The sequence below is a fragment of the Buteo buteo genome, chromosome 7, assembly GCF_964188355.1.
Source record: "Buteo buteo chromosome 7, bButBut1.hap1.1, whole genome shotgun sequence".
NCBI lineage: Eukaryota > Metazoa > Chordata > Aves > Accipitriformes > Accipitridae > Buteo > Buteo buteo.
In genome coordinates, this window is record NC_134177.1 from 34,960,440 (window position 1) to 34,978,751 (window position 18,312).

At 58.6% G+C, this 18,312-nt stretch overlaps 1 protein-coding gene across 2 annotated transcripts in view; it reads right to left on the minus strand.

Moving 5' to 3' along the window:
* HIP1 (huntingtin interacting protein 1) overlaps positions 1–18,312 on the minus strand; it is a 52,272-nt gene that overhangs the window by 14,001 nt on the left and 19,959 nt on the right. The window contains exons 1-8 of one of the 2 annotated variants that reach the window (XM_075032373.1): positions 14,508–14,646; positions 6,307–6,370; positions 5,503–5,645; positions 4,955–5,011; positions 4,374–4,454; positions 2,038–2,114; positions 1,692–1,753; positions 119–259 (exon numbers count right to left, since the gene is read on the minus strand). In XM_075032373.1, the coding sequence (XP_074888474.1) occupies positions 119–259; positions 1,692–1,753; positions 2,038–2,114; positions 4,374–4,454; positions 4,955–5,011; positions 5,503–5,645; positions 6,307–6,370; positions 14,508–14,525 (643 nt within the window). In that variant the 5' untranslated portion in view covers positions 14,526–14,646. Of the gene's footprint in view, positions 1–118; positions 260–1,691; positions 1,754–2,037; positions 2,115–4,373; positions 4,455–4,954; positions 5,012–5,502; positions 5,646–6,306; positions 6,371–14,507; positions 14,647–18,312 lie in introns of those variants that run through there. The other variant, XM_075032372.1, reaches the window with a different exon arrangement.

Consider the following 18,312-nt stretch of genomic DNA (forward strand, 5'->3'; position numbering starts at 1 on the left):
CCCTTCACCCTCTGAAAAAGGCTGGGAAGGAGATGGGGGGGCAAACAGCCCAGCCTGAGCAGGGTGGTGACCCCCGGTGTCCCCCTCTGTCCAAGGCGCTGCCACTGGGGACACTCACAAGAGTGGAGCTTGAAGAGCAGCTTGACGGTGTAGTCGTAGAGGTGACTGCAGTCCAGGATCACCTGGATGAGTGGGGCCAGGCGGCACTGCCCTGTGGCCGTCACTGACACCGAGCGTGACATGTCCAGGGAACTGAACACTGTGGGGAAGAAGCATGGCATCAGGCTCCAGCAGGTGCCACACCACGTTGGCCGCATCCACAAACATCACCCAGAGCAAGAGACCATCACCCACAGCAAGACACCTGCTGGCCCTTGGGGACCCAGCCCACCACCCCGCAGCTGTTTGCAAGCTCAGCAGGAGTGGAAATTCCCACCCAGGACTCTCACACAGGCCTGGGAAAACTTCAGCCTGGCACCATGGGCTGGAGGTGCCCAGTCCTGAGCCCCAGTCGGGTCCCCAGGCAGAGCTCGCAGCCCCCCCGAGGACATGCAGCCCCCCTGTGCTCTGCCCATCACTGCCATCCCACTGGCATTCGAGTGTGCCATGCATGCCAGTGAGGAGATTCTCCAAAACCACCTGTGAGCAGCTGGCAGCACCTCATGTCCACAATCCTCTGTCCACGTTGCGTCAAATTGCATCTTGTGCCAGGGTTGCAGGATGTACCCCCCAACACCAGGGCACGAAGGTATTTCTGGCAGGGCTGGGACCAGCCTGGGGCACGGGATGCCAGGCTGCTGGAAATGTGTCCAGTGACCATCTTCATGGTCCAGCCTTGCGGGTCTCCCACGAGTTGTGGGACACCTGCCCTCAAAGCGTGCTGGTGCAGCAGGCAGGCTAGCAGGGTGGTTGGAGAAGGCGGCAGCTTCATCTCCCTCCATCCAGCAACTCCCTTCCAAGGGGCAGAGCAGCAAGAACTCCTGGGAGTGCTCCGGGGATGAGGCTGCGCTGCACATATGAGAGTCCTGGCACTGGCCCACTGTGCCAGCATTCGGCCAGGAGACAAGGGTGCTGCTCCAGTTCCATTGAAACACAGCCCTGTCCCGCCAGCACTCACAGCCTGGTGCATGCAGTAGATGAAGATTTGCCCCACAATTGCTTTAATTTACCCCAAACTTGATCCTGCACGAGCATGCAGAGGTGCGTGACAGTCCTGAGGGTTGAGACTGGCTTGTTTTTACCCCTCTGCTTGCTTGCGCGGGAGGGCAGGAGAAGGGCAGGGTGCACCCACGCCTCCCCCAGCTCCAGCACCGCTGCAAACACCCACGGCAGCTTGTGTTCACCACTAATAAAAACCAAAACCTGTCGCAAGCCCATGAATAAGACAAGAAGAAATTCAGCCCAAGGAGGCTGCCAGAGTGGGAGAGCCCAAAGTCTGGGCAGTGGAAGTGATGCATGTGGTGGGGAGTGGGGTGGGGTGATGCAGCCAGCCCCATGGCACTGCCGCAGGGCTGCCACAAGGCAGCACGGCATGCAGGGACTTCAACTAATAATAATTTGGGTGAAGTGCCCAGAAAAGAGATGAGCTGCGATGCTCTCAGACAGCAACCTTCCCGGAGCCTCCCACATATGCAGCTCAGCTCCTCCAGACCCCTCACCCCAACCTTTGGCAGGGCAGCACAGGGGCTTACCCGTCTGGAAGAGGTTCAGCTCACACTCCAGGTAGTCAAACATCTCCACCGTCAGCTGAAAACTAAGAAAAAAGGATGCGAATGGTTGGGGAGCATCCCCGCAGCCACCCATGGGCCTCAACCCATTGCCAGATGCCACCCCACAGGGACGAGCAGGTGCTCCGGTGTGGATGCACCAGCCTTGCCCAGGGGCTCTGCCCACTCCCAGCACCTGTGGCAGGGCTGGGGAGAAGGTGCAAGGTCCAGTCCCTGGCTCGGTTGTGCTGCTGGTGAGGCTGGGCAGCGCCGTGCCACCTTGCCCGCATCCACCCCCCTCCCTTGCTCCCTGCCCCTGCCCCACACTCACAAATTATTGACATCATTCTCCCCTGCCTCGTCAAGCTGCCGGTCAGACATCTGGAGATTGCCGGGGAAGCGGGGATTCTGCATGGGGAAACAGGAGTCAGGAAAGGGTTTTGGAGGATTTCCTGCTCTGGCCACAGCTTTGGGAACACCAGGGTTACCAACCCAGCCGGCAGCCTCAGTGCAAGAGACTGGGACGGCTCTTTGGATGCTCCGAGGGAGTGATGCAGGGGTGAAAGGGGGCTGACAGGAAGTCTGCTGAGCCCCAGGTGACTGCAGCATCCTCAATCCATGGTGCCCATATTCACCCCAGCAAGAAAAACTAGCTCGCCCCGGGCTTAGAAATGCGCTGAGTATGGAGGAGATGGGACTGCCAGCCCGTGCACGGCATTGCCGAGAGCTGGAGGGGAAAGAGCCAACATCTGCTCTGGGGGTCAAAGCCTCTTCATGCTGCCCAGGTGTTTCAGGGAAGGTCACATCACAGCTCCAAACCAAATTGGGGGGATGGGTACAGCCTGGCTTCAGAAAACACCCCTTTCCAGCAGAGCTCGGAAAGGAAGGAAACATCATGGGTACCAAACCTACTGCAGATGGTTACTGTAAGGATGAGGGTGCTTGAAGCCACACAGGGATGTGCTTTGTGCACAAGCCCACCATGACGTTCCATCCTGCTCTTGGCAGCATGCTGTTATTTTGACACCACAAGCATGTTCTAGTTTATCCTATAAGAAAGCATCTGCCTAAATAATAAGGTCCATCGATGTGAGCGTAGCTTCCTGAGGTGTGACGAGGCATGCTGCGTCCCTTACTATAAACACGTTCCCCATCACCCCTGGCAGCCAGCACGGCATGTGTGGAGCAGACCCGGACCTGGTGTATCCTCTCTGAAGGCCAGCCCAAAGAAGGAACCCGCCCAGCAGCGCTGCTTCAGAGGCTGGAAACAAACTCCTGATGATGGAGAAAAAACCCATCTGGGATGATCCCCTGGGATTCCCCCGGGATGCTTCTGTGCCCAGGAACACCCATGGCCCAAAAGCCCAAAGGGGAGAGAGAAAAAATGGGTTTTGGTAACTGGCACTGATTATTTCAAGCTGAGGACAGCCCTGGGTGGGACAGGATGGAACATCACGCTGACTCTGGCCAGGACCGATCCTGCAGCATCCCATGCGTAGTGCTGTTTACCAGGTGGGGCAGGCAATGGAGGGCAGAAGCTGTGGGAGCACCAAGGCTGCTGGAGACCGAGAGGTTTGTTCTGTGCTACCTTGTCCTGATTTCCTCATTTTCCTGATACATCTATGGTAAGATTTATGGTCTGCAATGAACTGGGTGCTCATAAAAAAACCTTAAACCTGTGACTCTGTTGAAGTTCTGCTGAGAAGAACTAAGTTGTGCATGCTCAGTGGTGCTCAGATTAAGTTAATCATTATTTCCCAATCATTTTTGAATTTCCAGGCTGACTTGTTGCTCCCACTCCACTTTTCCTGCCCATATAAAAACCTTATTTTAGAAAACACTAGAGCACCTTGCATGCAAACTTTGGTCCCAAGCAAAGGGAGGTTTCTATACACATCTATTTAATTTCTCCTTTGCTGACTGTAGCAAATAATCCTCCATGCTCGCACACCAGTTGGAGCAGGCACTGCTGCTCATTCTCCTTCATGCACCAACAGGGACACCTCACTAGCCCAAATCCCCGGCATCCTTCCCTGCATTTGTGGTGATGCAGAAAAGCCAGGCTCCATCATAGGGTTTTCCAGGGGATTTACACCTCGGCACTGGCCCCTGCCTTGCCTGTGCTGCCTCCTGCCTGTTCCTGCTGCCTGGGCTTGCTTTAGCCCTTGCAGATCTTGCCAGGGCAGTGCTCGGGATGGTATGGAGCTGCTCCTACAGTGTGGCATGGCATGGTGTGGCACAGCCCAGCCCCCACAAGCCCTCCCCACTCCAGAATCCCATGGCCTCTTCCACCTCTGCCCATCAGGGATACCTGGGAGGGGACATGCACCCCAAAACCAGGGGTCTCTTACTGTTCCTTGTAGCCCCCCAACTCCCAGCCCAGGTGCCTCCAAGGAGCCCTGATCCAGCATGAAACTCTCTACCCCTGAGGCATTGCTCCTTGGGCCAATTCTTATCCAGGGTAAGGATGGACCCTGGCGGCCTGGGACATGTTTCATGGAGGCAGCAGGACAGCCATGACAGAAGAGAGGACCCACAGGGGTGACATCACCAGGATGGCTCTTCCAGCCCCTGTCCTGCACCGTAGCGTTGCCACCACTTTCGCCCCAGCACCCCATCACCCACCCCTTGCTATGGCTGTGGGGACAGGGATGGGATGATGCTCACCTTGGTGTGAAACTCCATCTTGGTTCTCAGCAGTTTGAGGTAGATGCTGCAGAGCTGTCCGTAGCCCTCGCTCAGGTGGCCCTGGGGACACCAAAAAGCTGTTGAGACCTGGGGCAGGCTGTGAAAAAGCCTTCTCCCCTTGCAGCACAAGTGACCCCTCCCTTATCTCCCCCAAAATCACAGCCAAAACCCTCCTCGCCAACACATGGGGTGCAGGCTGGCTTGCAGCAAACTTGACCAAATCCTTTCGGCACGACCTTCTCGTCACCTTCTCTGCAGGTTTCAATGCTCTGTTTCACCGCCAGAGCTGAGTTTTACTGGGTTTTGCCATAAAACAGGAAGAAGGCATTTGATTTTGGTGGAAGGGGATATCGGCACAACCAGCAAACCCAGGCTGGGGAGGTCATGTAGCCGTGGGTCAGCCATGGCTGAGCATCTGCTCAGACCTCAGAGCCTGGCTCCTCCTGGGCAAGACCACTATCCAAGCCAACACCACCCCCTACGCCGGCTGGGGAGTCGGGTCCTGCCGAGGGACCCCCGGGGTGTCCCCACCGCAGCAGCTGGCAGGATTGGCCACTTACCCACATTCTACTCATGTCGCTCAGCTCGTTCTTGTATCTCACGGAGTCTTTCAGGACCTGGAGGAATGACGATGAAAATAAGCAGGCAGTGCAGGCAGCAGGCAGAGCACCAGGGTAAGGCGTGCCATACTTGGAGCTGGCAACTGGGGCATGGAATGGGAGGTCTTGATGCGTTTCCAACCCTGCAGCTTGCCGGTGGTGTCACTACCACCAGCCCCAGGGTGCCTCAGTTTCCCCATCCACACATGGGGCAGGAGGATCCTTGCAGATGGCTCCTGCACCGATGCCAATGCCCCATGCCGAGTGGTTTCCTCCAGCACCGGCGCTGTGGTCAGCACCGGGGTCTGTAGCGCTGGGGGATGCGGGCACAGCAGCGCTGGGAAGGCTCTGGCAAAGTGAGCAGGGAGCGGTCCCTGCACCGGTCCCCACCCAGGACTGACACCCCAGGAGGGCACCAACCCACCAGCATCTCCCACTGCCCCGTGCAGCCCCGTGGGGGAAAGGATTTGGCCCCAGGACAGCTGTCGAGCCGAGCTTGTGGCACTCACATTTGAGTGGCCATCCCGGAGGAGTTTGTGGAAGACATGGCAGAACTTCCAGCAGAGCACAGCGTTGCCTGACAGCGGCAGCCGGTTCACCACCGACCAGAAGGTCTGCGCCCCCTTCTCGTGATGCGTGCCCAGGATGCATGGTGGCGGCCGGTCAAGGAAACGCTTCTCTCCCCTTCGGCGGTGATGGAGGGCAGCCACCCCAAGGCCAGCTGGTACCCGCAGAGCCGAGAAGACCCAGGCCACCACGGGGAGCTGAGAAGTTGCCAAGCCCAGACACACACTGTCTCCAAGGGTGGCACACGCCATCCCCTCTCCTCCAGCCCCTCACCACCGCTCCGGGAGCACCATCGCACACTCCAGGCTGGGGCTGTGCCTCTGCCAAGCCTTCCCAGCTGCCCTGCCGGGATGCTGGGGATCCACTTTTAGTGGCAGCATGCTCACAAGCACCTTTGGGATTAAGCATCCTTGCCCCAGGCAGACATCCTGCTGTGGGCATCTGTCCCTCCTGCCCTCCCATGGGCTGGCAGCGCCAGGAGCGCAAGGCTGGGCACCCACTGACAAGCAAAGGCTGCAGCAGCAGAAGCAGGGACCCCATGCCGTGCCGGAAAAACCCCAACCATCATTGAGAGCCCCCCAGGGTCCCATTCAGCCACCCTCAGCACCCCAGCAGCCAGCTTGCGGCGCTGGCCTGGCTGCACCGGCACCTCTCCCCACGCGCCGCCTTGCTGCTGCCCCTTTTCCGGGTGGCCCCGGCCCCGCTCCCACGCTCGCTTGTCCCACGGCCAACTTTGGGAAGGATATTTCTGGCGTGTTTCTCCTTGACAGCCACTTCCTGCGCATTAATAGCCTTATTGATGCTGACAGTCTGAAAAAGAGAAGCGGGGTGGGAGGGGGGTGAGATGGGAAGGGTTCAGGCTCCCCCCGCCAAGTCTTCCCTCACCCGCTGATGCCCCCCCAGCTGCCGGCACCTGTCGGTGGCTGGGTCCCATCCAGGTCCCCGGCCCCTGCTCGTGCCAGCTGGATGCTGCCCGTTGCCGGATGCCTTTCTGGGATGTGGTTGGCATCCACCAGGTTCAGCTGCTGCCAGGACTCATTTACTCAGCATAATAACGATGCAATTAAAGCAGCGACCACAAAGGACCCTCTCCTGCCCTCGGGGCGCAGAGGGAAGGCAAATCCCTCCCCTGCCCTTGGACCACGGGCAGCTGCCTGCAGTTCCTACTCCACTTTTGGGGGGGGGGGGGGGGCTGAGTGGAGAGGGCATTTTGGGGGGCACGGGGAATCTGGCAGCAGGACAGCGAGATCACCACGCACTGCAGAGAGGAGCAGGAGCGGGGCTGCCTGCACTGTCTGGCAGCAAAGGACACGGCCCCGGCTGTGGGATTTGAGGGGCAAGAGACAGACCTGCTGCCCACAGTGCAGGCAGCTGCCGTGGCTGGCACCCACTGCCACCTCCTCTCCCCATCACTGACAGACGCATCCAGACATGGCACAACTGGTCCCCAACTCCCCAGTCAAGAGCCGGCACAAGCCTCCCTTGGGGCAGTCAGCGTTGCAGGCAGCCTCTCCCTAGCACAACACTGCCCACAAGCTGCCCTTTTACCCTCTGCCAGGAAAAGCAAGACTTGCAATGAAGTTATCAGGGACCTTGGGAAGCCCACGCTGAGGAGCCTGGGCAGAGCCAGAGCTCCATTTAGCCTCTGGAGAGGCAGCGGCAGCCGCTGGAAGCATTTGCCGGGCAGGATTTTTAACCCTACCCCATTTCTGCCCCACGGGGAGCTGTGCCAGCAGCGGGGGGACGCTGCGGCTGATCCTACGTACTGGCACGGGACCTCCCTCTCCCCAAGCTCCTGTGGTGCTGGCAGCGGCACTGAGCGCTTGCCTGGCACCTGCTCTGTGAGGATCCCGCTGCCGAGGTAAGAAACCATCTGGCTCAGCACTGCCAGAAGTAGCTAATTACTGATACAAACCAATTAAAGCAGCGGGATTAATCCCAGCGCCTTGCTCACTGCAATCCTTCTTGCATCCCTGCTTGCTCACCCTCTTCAAGGCAGCACCGCTACGGCTTCATCACGACCAAGCCCGGTGACTATGTGCTGAGCTGGGGTGGGGGGGCCCACAGGCAGCAGCCATGGGCACCCACGTATGGCTGGGTACAGCCCAACCCCCCCGAGAAAGTCCCTCTGCCACCAAAGCATCCACCAGCTGGTGAGGGCACAACATCCTGAAGGGCTGAGACAGCTTCTGATCTCACCCACAGCTGCCAACTGCACCCCCATCCCAGGGCCGAGCACCGCTGTAGCTGAAACACGGGGTCTGGGTCCTGATATCCCAGTATGAACCAGTTCTGCTGTGGGGACGCTGCTGCTTGCTCCAGCTGCACTGGCTGTTCTCGAGCGGGGCCAGTCCATGCAGCTCCGTGGTGTTTGCAGCCCCATCCCTACAGCACTGGCTCTGCCAGGGACCACAGTGGGTCTCCAGCTGCACCGAGCTGCTCACCACGCTCACCACCACATCCCTGCTTACTGGTGATCATGGAGGTCATGGAGGTGACCAGTAAGGACCATGGAGGTGACCATGGAGGTCATCAGTAAGATGCAGGAGGCTCATTTCGGGGTGGCAGGGGACCCAGATCACCAGCTGCAAGGCATGAGCATCCCGGTCCAGCAGCAGGCTGGACACGGACCGGAACCTGCGTCTTGGTTTTAAGGAGAGCTGAAAGAAACACCGGGGGTGGAGAAATCTGACCCCATCAGACATCCCTTCCCAAGGGGCTGGATAGAGGCGAGCGGGTTCCCAACACAGGAGGACCAAGGGTGACAGCCACCTCTGCAGCTCTGCCCAGCCCTGTGGCCACAGCCCCTTGTCATTTAAGAAAAACATAAAATAAAATTCAGCATTAAAAAAATCCCAACAAAATCCTCAGGAAGGCAACTCTCTGCCAGCAGTAGCAGCCTGGAGGGTGATGCCCTTGTCCCAACAGCCATTGGTGACACATGCCATGGATCCGGCTCCAGGTGCAGCTTGTCCGTGTCCAAAATCCCAGTCTGCAGCCATGAAGGCGCAGGCAGACAGGACAGTCACAACAAGCAACCTGGCACAGTGAGGAGCACCAGGACCGGAGTTTAAAAACACATCCTGCCTAGAAATGGGAGTCCTGAATCACAAATAACAAAGCCAGAGCTGGCAAGTGGAAGCTCGTAGCCAGAGGCAAGATGGGGGTACCACTCTCCCCAAGCCGGTGGCTTCACTGTGGCATGTGTGCGCTCCCCTGTCCTTGAAAGACCGGACGGGGTGGTCTCCGGAGGGAAGTAGTGCTGGGGGCTGCTGCATCCCCAGGAAAGCTGGAAATGGAGCTCCCAGTTTAAGTGCTGTTTCCTGCCAGCTTTTCCTGGTAAAGCAAGGACATGTTTTTCTAATGGAAGAGGCCCCCAGTGACACACCCCCCACACCCCCCCCCCCCGGAGTGGGGAGACACGGTTGGGGTCAGAGAGGGTGATGGTGGCATATGCTCCTGTCCACAAGTTTTGGCTGCAAAACTGGGTCAAGAAGGAGGGAAATTTGGGGCTGCCTTGAAAGAAAGCTCAGACGACTTTGCCGCAGAGCGGGTCTTTCACCCCGACCCACAGGTGCTGCTTCCCAACACCATCTGGCACCTACAGCCGATGGTATTTTAATTTTAATTTAATTATGAGCTTCTACACCACGAGGACCGTTTCCAACCTGCCAGGCCACGAGCACGTCCTTGGCAGCGCCGCCAGCCCAGCTCCGGTTTCTTTCTTGCCAATGGAGGGACGTCAGCCCCCGGTCCCTGTACCCAGGCAGGTGCCAGCAGGGCTCCTCTCCCACTGCTGCCCCCTGCCAGCGCTGGGACTGGGGCAGGGGACTGGGGCGGGTATGGGGCAGCCGGGCCCTTCCTCCATCCCCACGCTGCCGGGAAAGGAAACCCCAGCGTTTCCTCTTGTGCAACGCCGCAGAGGCAGCGGGGCCAGGAGGGAAGCAAGAGGAGAGGCCGGCGGGGCCCTGTTTACACAACGAGAGCTGCAAGGGGGGTGACACCCCCACTCTGGCCTCCCCCCCGGCAGGGCCACGGGGCTGGGGTGCGGGGCAGACCGCAGCGGAGCAGCACCCGGGGTCGGGCTAGGCCGTGGGTGCTCTGCTGAGGCTGGGCGAGCAGCAGCGTTACGGCTGCAAGCACCGGGAATGCTGCGAGCACCGTGAGCCTTTCAGGCGCCTCTTGAGCGGGGCAAGGAAACCCCACAGCCATGAGCACCAAGAGGCTCAGGCCGTTTCGGGGAGAAGCAGAGTCAGGTAATACAGACTAGGGACCATCCTGCCCTGGAGCAGTGGGACCTGCCCAAGCACCTTTTCCTCCCTCTGCAGCACCCAGGAGGTCCCCAGAAACCCGTGCAAGGTCTCTTGCCCATGGCTTGATACGCTACCACGGCCCTGCCCCGGCGGAATTTAGCGCTGTTCCCACGGAACTCCAGGAATCCCGCCGCTGGCCCTTGGGGCGAGCTGCACCACGTTCTGTGGGACCCCCAGGACTCCGATTCAGCCCAGCTCCTCTCACGAGGAGATGCCACAGCAGAACACAGCAACCGACAGCTCCACGCCAGGGTGACCTCCCCCTCCCGACCGTGGCTCACGTCAGCTACAACACTTCTCCAGGCGTGCAACCGCAGGCTCCAGACAGGGACAGAGGAGCCCAGAACTGCACAGAGGGACCCAGGACAGAGTGACAAAGGCTTTCTGAGCACTGAGAAACACTTCTCTCTTTCACACGCGCACCCTCATTCCCCTGTCAGATATCCCCAAACTACACTCCGTCTCCTCTGAATTGCAAATCTCCCATTCAGCAGCAAAGAGCCGAGCTCTGCTCAGGAGGCGCCTTCCCGCTTCTCCTTTCATTTCCAAAAGGAAATGAGCGTTGATTAAAGAATCCAGAGCTATTGCAAATTATTTGGAGAAACCGAGTAAGTCGCAGTGCAAATCCTCTTAGTAATGCTCCCTCATTTCTCCTTAATGCCTTTCTATAAATGGAGAGCTGAGACGGAGCATACCTCTGGAAAACCGCTCGCAACCAAGCCCTGAAGATGCAGGGGCTCCGGGGGAAGTGAGCAAGCAGGGAGACCTGACTACAATGAGCCTGGAAAAAAAAACCATGAGCTTAATTAAAACGCAAATCCTAGTGTAGCAAAGCTTCACTCCGGCCCTGGAGGTGTGCAGGACATGGGTGTGAGGGCAAGCTTTTCAGAGGGCACACATCTGTCTTTAAATATCACTCACCACCAGCAGCTAAAAGCAAATCACAGCCTTGCTGGAGCTCAGGAAAGGTTTTTCTCTGGCAAAATCCCGAAGCAAAGCCATCTGGATAATGCTGGGGGTGCTCAATGCCCCGCTGGGGAGTGGAGAGAGCTCCTGGGGAGAACTGGGGTGGCCGCGGTCCCCCCTCCACCAGGCGCCCATGGCCTTTGACAGCACTGGCAGGAGCAGGGAACAAGCCTGGCTTTGTGGCCGCTGGCAGCCAGAGGCAAAGGAAGACAGAAAGGCAGTGCCGGCAGGGTTGGCGGCCACATGGGGCCAGGTGCCACGTCCTCGTACATGCATGGATGTATGTCTACATATAGGATAAGAGGATGCTCAGCACAAACCAGTCTTCCCGCTCAGTCCTAAATGCTTCCTTTGAGCAGGGAGTGAGAGGAGACATCAGCCATACCATCCCAGCATTTAATCCAGGCTATTTGGCTGCATCCGTTGCTGGATCCATGACTTTAAAAAAAAGGGCTCCTTGCCCAGCCGGCTACACGCCAGAGCCACTTCAGGGATGACGCACCTTGACCAGGGCTGTATGAGCATCTCCCCGAAGGTGCTGCCACCCTTCTCGCCTCCTGCTTCCACCAGCTGAGAAATAATCCCCAAAACGACACAAGTCTCAGATTTCCCTTTGCTTGGGCCATAAAAACAACCACATCTTCCCCAAAGCAATGTTGGCCTTCGGTGTTAGAGACCCCAAAACCTCACTGCATCCGCCGGCATTTGCTACCAGTGGTGGTGGCTCAAGATGTTCCTCTCTAAGAGGAGATGCTGACACCACCAGCTCAGATGTCAACCGGAGAAGGAGGACCAAGGTGTACCAGAGACAGCCCTGAACCCCAAGGGACACCACCATGGGAGCCTCAGGGGAGTGTCTGGGGGCACCTTGCCCTGCACCCTGCCCTGCCATCCCCCCATGGCACAAGGGACACCCCAAACTGGAGTCACCAGGAAGATGGCCATGGGCTGTGCGAGCCATGTTGGAAGCCGATGGCATTGCCACGAGGCTTTTCTTGGCAGCGACCTGCCCTGGCATCGCCACCTCCAGGTCTGCTCTCCCGAGGTTGGGAGGATGATGACTTCAGATGGATGTCATGCTTGGTCTACCCACCATCAGCACTCCACTCTCCAGCGCATGGTAAAGCCTGATATGAGTGTTATGGGGAAACTCTTCCAGCACAGGTGGTGCTTCCAGGGGAGAAACCACCCGGGCCAGGCCAGGGAGGGCTGATGTGATGTTCAGAGGTCTCTGCACCACAAGGAGACCCAAGAGGATGGCAGCTGCTGTCCGATTCCAACAAGGCCTTTGCCTTGGTGAGCTGTAGTACCATTATCATGGTAGAAAAATGAAAATAAGTTGAAGGATGCACATTTTGAGCGTATCTTAACAGACCACCCCAGTAGCTCCCAGCTCCTTCCAAGGGCAGCAAGTTAGCATTAGGGCAGAGGTTGGGATCCACAGGGTGATGTGCCCATGAGCTGCATGTGCAAGGACTTAACCCACTGCTCCTCCTGGCCTTTCCAGAGCCTCCAGCAAAAATAACAAGTTCAACACCATCACGAGAGCTGGGGTAGGATGAGACAGTGCAATCCAATCACTCCTCCACCTTCAGAGGCAAGCAAAGGGTAAGAACGAAGACAACCACCCAGCTGACTTGTGGTGGGTGCGAAGGACTCAAGTGAGACCTCCAATGCCAGGAAGGGAGAGCTGCGCTGATCGCCACTGGCTGGAAGGGTTTGGTTCCACCAATGCCAGGGATGAGAGCTTGCTACGTTGAACACGTCATTGCCCACCATCAGGGGACCAGCACCCAAAGAGTTGGGCCACTGGATTTTTCCAGTGCCATAAACAATTTATGCAGATTAATTATTTGGACATGTGCTTTTTAAATCCAGTTTAAGGAATACAGACTTTTCCAATACACAGATAAACCTTTGGAAGAAAACCAAGACAGGGAGAAAACTGATTTTGGGCAGAACAGCTGGCAAAAAGCGAGGCTACAGAAGAAGCCAAACCTCACCAACAACCATCAGGGAAGTTGACACTGTAAAACTCAGATCCCTTTGAAGCCTCCAGCTGAAATAACAGTCAAAAGAGAAGTCAACCTAGGCTGCAGAAGAGCTTGGGGAGTGCTTTGGTCACCTCCAGCACAGGCCCTGGCTCCCGCTGCCAGGCACTTCTGATCCACCGCAGCAGGAGACCCCACAGCACAACCAGACCCCATCATGGGTGGCTGGATATGAGCAGGGTAGAAAACCAGGAGGGTCCCCAGGACCCCTGCACCCCTCCACAGCTGCTCCCCATGAAAAACACTCGTTACTCTTCTCGCTTAATTACTGATATGGGCACTCCATCACTCATGCTCCCCATTGCCCAGCTGGCTCGGTCACGGCCCGGAGCCCTGTTAGCCAGGCTTTTAATTTTAAGTGGGGATTTTATGCAAAGATAATCTCTTCCAGCAGCAGTGACTTCCATCTGGGGAGGGAGGACGGTGTGTTCTGAAGGGTCGGTGGTTCAGGACGGTCCTCCACCACTTTCAAATATTCCTAAAACATCCCCAGTGGTCCTGACTGGAGTCTTTTGCTTCCCAGTAAATGCAAATATCTGGGCATTTTTTGGAACAGGAGGAAATAAAGGAGCGAGGCTGGAGGATGCAGAGAGCAGACACCAGGCGCTCATTTCTGGACATGCATTTCGGTGATCAGCTGCCATCCCAGGACTGACCTTCCTTGGGAAGTTTTACCCCGGCAGGAATACCCGGGGTGCATATCACCCAAGCGGGATGCTCCCGAATTCTGTGGAGCCGGGAAGCCCCAGGGATGTGGAGCCCCATGGTGCCAAGGTAGCTTTCGTGGAAATCCTTCCAAGCAACGCCTACCGCCGAGCGAGCAGCAGCTCCCGCAAGCAGACGGGGCGTCCTTCGCCCGTTATCCCTCCAGGAGGTCTGGATCCTGCAACGGAGCTGAGAACAGCCAGCACCACATGGGCTCTCCGCTGCACCCAAGGGTCCTTCCCTGTCCCTAACCCGGCTCTGCTGGAGCACCGCGAAAAGCCAAATCCCTCTTCCCAGGTGAGCAGTGCAGGGGATGACCATGCCTCCCTGCGGGAATGGACCCTAAACCCCCCTTTTTCACCCCAAACTTGTTTCCATCCCTAACGTCCGGGTAAGGGGCTGCTCCCATGGACCAAAGGGGCTGCGACACCAGCATTGTGTGTGGGGACGCAGGGACATGGGGACGCGGGTGCTCGTGGCACCACCTGGACCCAGCTGAGTCGAGGACCGGGGGGAAACGCGAGTTAAAGGCGTGGGAGGGAGCGACCCCCGGCCCAGGCTGCAGCAGCACGGGGGGGTGTGTGTGTGTGTCAGCTTTAACCGCGAGGACGAGCCCCCCGATAACCGAAGGAGGGGGCGCGCGGCTGCGGCTGCCACCCCAAACCCACCCTCGGGTTCCCCCGGGTTTTACGCCCGGAGACACCGATACCTGAGGGCTATCAACAAACTTCCCCGGGAAGGAGTTTCGCTGGATGCAAACCCTGATTCCAGCAATAAACCTGGATGCCGTGCCCTGCCGAGGAGCTGGAGGGGGGGACGGACGGCTGCGGGGGTCTCCCGGAGGAGGGGTCCCCGGGGTGGTGGTGGGGGGGGGGGGAGGCGGTGCGGGGGTCCCCGGGGCCGCGCACTTACCACCTTGCCCAGCTCCATGGCGGAGGGGCGGCCGGGGCTCCGGCCCCCGTGGGCGCTGGGTGCGGACTCAGCGCGGCGCGGCGGCGCCCATGGCGGCGGCCCCGCGGGGCGGCGGCGCTGGAAGGTTCTGCCGGGCGGCGGCGGCGGCGGCGGCGGCGGAGCGGGGTGGGGGGGGCGGCGCGCGCACCCGCGCACGGCCGCGCTCCCGCCAGGGGCGGGGGAGGGGGCGGGGGGCGGCCGCGGCGCTCCGCCGGAGTAACAAAGGAGCCCCGCGGAGGCGCGCGCGGGGGCGGGCGCGCGCGTGAGGGGAGGCCGCCACGCCACGCCACGCCACGCTCACCGCCCACCCGGGAGCGCCCCGCCGCGGCGCCCGCCCGCCCGCAGCCCGCCGGGTGCTTTCGGGGCAACGGCGAGGCGGTAGGCGGAGAGGATGCCCGGAGGCAGGGCGGGAGGTGGGCGCCGCACCCCCCGGGGCAGCCTGCCCGCCCCCCTGCCCGAATGCCCCACCTGCACCCCTCTGCCCCATCGCCTGCCCGCCCCCCCCCCCCTCCTGCACCATCTCTGTGCCTGGGGGGGGCGGGGGGAAGCGACACCTGAGGGTCTGGCCGCTGCTCTGCACAGGGTTTCCCTCGCCCAGGAGCCCACTCGGCTGCCGCAATCTGGGTTCTAACAACAAAAGCAATTAAACTGGCGCGGTTAAACGAGCCGCCCGGCCTCAGCCCACCACCCTCGGGCAGGCATGGCACGCTGACGGCCCGCGCTGCCCGCACTCCGAGTGGGGACTGCCACCCGTGGGACAGGCAAACACCGAGGCAAGGAGTATTTTGTTTTTTCCCCAGCTCCTACCAGTGCTCAAGAAGCACTTTAGCATCTTCCAATGGGAGGCATGAAAGAAACCCAAACAATTCTGTTCTCCTGGGATCCCCTAAAAGCAAACCCAAAGAGTGAGGAGAAAAAGCATCGCAGCTGCCCCTCAGCTGAAGGCAGAGAATAAGCTTCACGGCCCTAAGGAAAGAACGCTCCTGTGGTGCTGGTCCTGGCCGAACACGCTAATCCCCCAGGATTACTACAGTCTAGTCACGGCTCAGCCACTTACTGCGGGATGGTGACTTGGCCGCTCTTAATAGGATAACGGGATCCCCCATCCCTGTGGCGACAGAGCACCGCCACCCCGGCGACCTGCCAGCACCCAGCTCAGCACCCACCCACCCCACCCAATTCATCCCAGCCCTGGCGAGGGGGGAGGGGGGGGGCAGCTTTTAGGGTCAAGACCCAGGTCGTGTTTTCCTCAGGTGGCCGTTAAAGCCTCCGCTGTGATTCCTGGGACAGACAGACAGATGGATGCACTGCTCGGCAGCACTGCAGGTACACAGCTTGTTTTTTTGCTGGACCAAATGTGTTTTCCTGGATTGGATGGTTTCAAGCAGCAGCCAAATTCCTCTGGGAGCAGAGTCTGGTCCCTGCTCTGAGCCTGGGGGTGAGCGGGAGGCAGTGCTCCGGGGGCGGGTACCTGCCCCGATCGCAGGTGCCTGCCCCCATCACGGATACCTGCCCCTATCACGACAGGCATGACAGCACGTGTGTGTGGCAGGAATGGTCTCTGCCATGCCGGCCACGAGAGGCATGGCACCAGCCCCGGCATCCCTGGGACAGGGCGTCCAGGCCCTGAAAGCAGAGGGGACAAACCCAGAATTGAGCACTGTGACTGGGAAGGGGCAACAGGGTTTGTGTCCTCCCCACAGTGAAGCCCCTCAGCGAGCAATTCCCAGCTGTGCTCTCTGCATGGGAAGTGGGAGCTTGGGTCCTTGCTGTGCAGCCCAGCCCCCAGCCTGGTGTTCTCCCTGGGTTAATGGGATTCTGGAATTAATTAATTCACCCTTAGTTGGGTTTAGCATTGCTCTGAACCCAACCTTGCAACCGCTGCTGCCTTGCTGTCCCTCGATGTCCTGCAGATGCTGTCCACGCTTCCCAGAGCACCGTCTCCAGAGGCACCAAGAAGCCACAGCCTCCAGAGGCCGCAGCCCTGCAATTAGCACTTGGACCTCAGGTTTTAATGCCTCATTTCCATGAAGAGACCTTAAGGCAGGTATGCAAAGAGCACACCTTGCAAGGCACAGCCAAAACCAAAGAGCATCCTCAGGAGCAAAACCGAATCCCCCCCAGCACATGCATTGGAGGGATGTGACTTTTCCTACGATGCCACCATGGCTTGTAAAATAATATGCAGGATCCATCCTTTAGCCATATTTACTGGCGACACCCTGTAATATCATCAAAACTCATGTGCAGCCAGGCCAAGCTGCCCAGCTCCCACACACAGGCTTTGTGCTCCCAACATCTGTCCTTAATCCCATAAATTAAGTCAGCGCATCATCATTAGCCTTATTTTTCAAAATCCAGCTTTCACGCAAGCTCACCCCTAAACCAAACGTTTTAGCTGGTGCTAAAGCCAGTTCAGAGAGAAGATGGTTATTGCTGTTATCGATGGTCTCCTATGGATGCTGCAGAGCTGGGACATGCAAGTGTCTGGCACGGCCACAGCTGCTGCGTGGTTCCTCATGGCTGAGCCACTCCAGCTGGCAAAGCCCAGATTCTGGAGGCCACCAGGAAGCCCTTGGGGAAAGGGGAGAGAGCTCCAAGTCCAGCTGGCTTCACAGCAAGGTGGGGGTCATCAGCTAGAGGGCAAAACTAAGAGCCAAGGCAGCTCCAGAAGAAAACCTGAAAATTAATTTAAAGGTGAATTCGGGAGGGTCCCTGGAGCAAAGGGAAACCCAAATTCCCCAGTGACAAGCAAAGCTGTGTTCCCCAAGCTGAAAGTACCGAGCAGGGAGTGTGGACGGCAGTGCACACGACCACGCTGGGGCTCAGGAGGGGCCAGTGTGACCTGTGGGGACAAATCCCACTGCTACAGGGATGCTTTGGAGCAAAAGGAATTTCCTTCTTGCTTTATCGAGTCCAGGGGAGTTCCCTGCTGTGGTTCATGGCACTGCTGTGGAGAAACGCTGGTGCTGGCACATGAGAGCTGCTCCTGCCCCACATGGTGCTCCTGGGTTATTCCCAGGGGCTCCTGGAAAGATGCCAGGTCTCTGACTTGCTGCTCTCTGCAGCTGCAGGAGCATCAGCTCTGCTTCCAGTTTCCTTCAACTGCTATAGATACAAATATACACATATTATACTTACTCGCACAAATCCACCAAAGGCTGTGCAAGAAATTAACTTGCTCTCAATCTCCATGCCACTGCAGCAGGAGCGGGGTCGGATATATTGAGCATCCCTGTCGGGTGTGCAAACCCACACACTTCATCCCAGGGTCCTGCATCCCATCCCAGCAATTCGGGATGAGCTTGTGGAGGACCAGCCCTAGCAAGTCTCTCCGGAGCAGATGCACTCCAGTTGGGATGAAGAGAATTACCTTGCGAATGAAGGCCGTGGTGGGGGAATGCTGGGGATGAGCTGAAGGTGCTGCTGAAAAACCCCAGGGCATCAAGGGTGCTGCCTCCTCCAACCCCTCCAGCTCGGAGTGTAGGAAGGGACCTTTCCCAGCAGGGAACAGGGAAGGCAAAGCAAGGGCTACTTCCCTGGAGAACTGGGGGGAGGCAGCCCCTCACTTCACGCTGTCTTCCGAGTACCTTCATCATCCTCCTGATGATGCAGCTGATCCAGAGAGGTGGAGGGCCCTCTCCTCTGCCCCCAGCTCTATTTAACCTTCTTCAGTGCTGCGCTGTGAGATTCTTTACACCACCCTGGAAACAGCGTCCATCCTCCTGCAGCTCCATTATTCTCCTGTGAGCTGCCAGGATGGTAC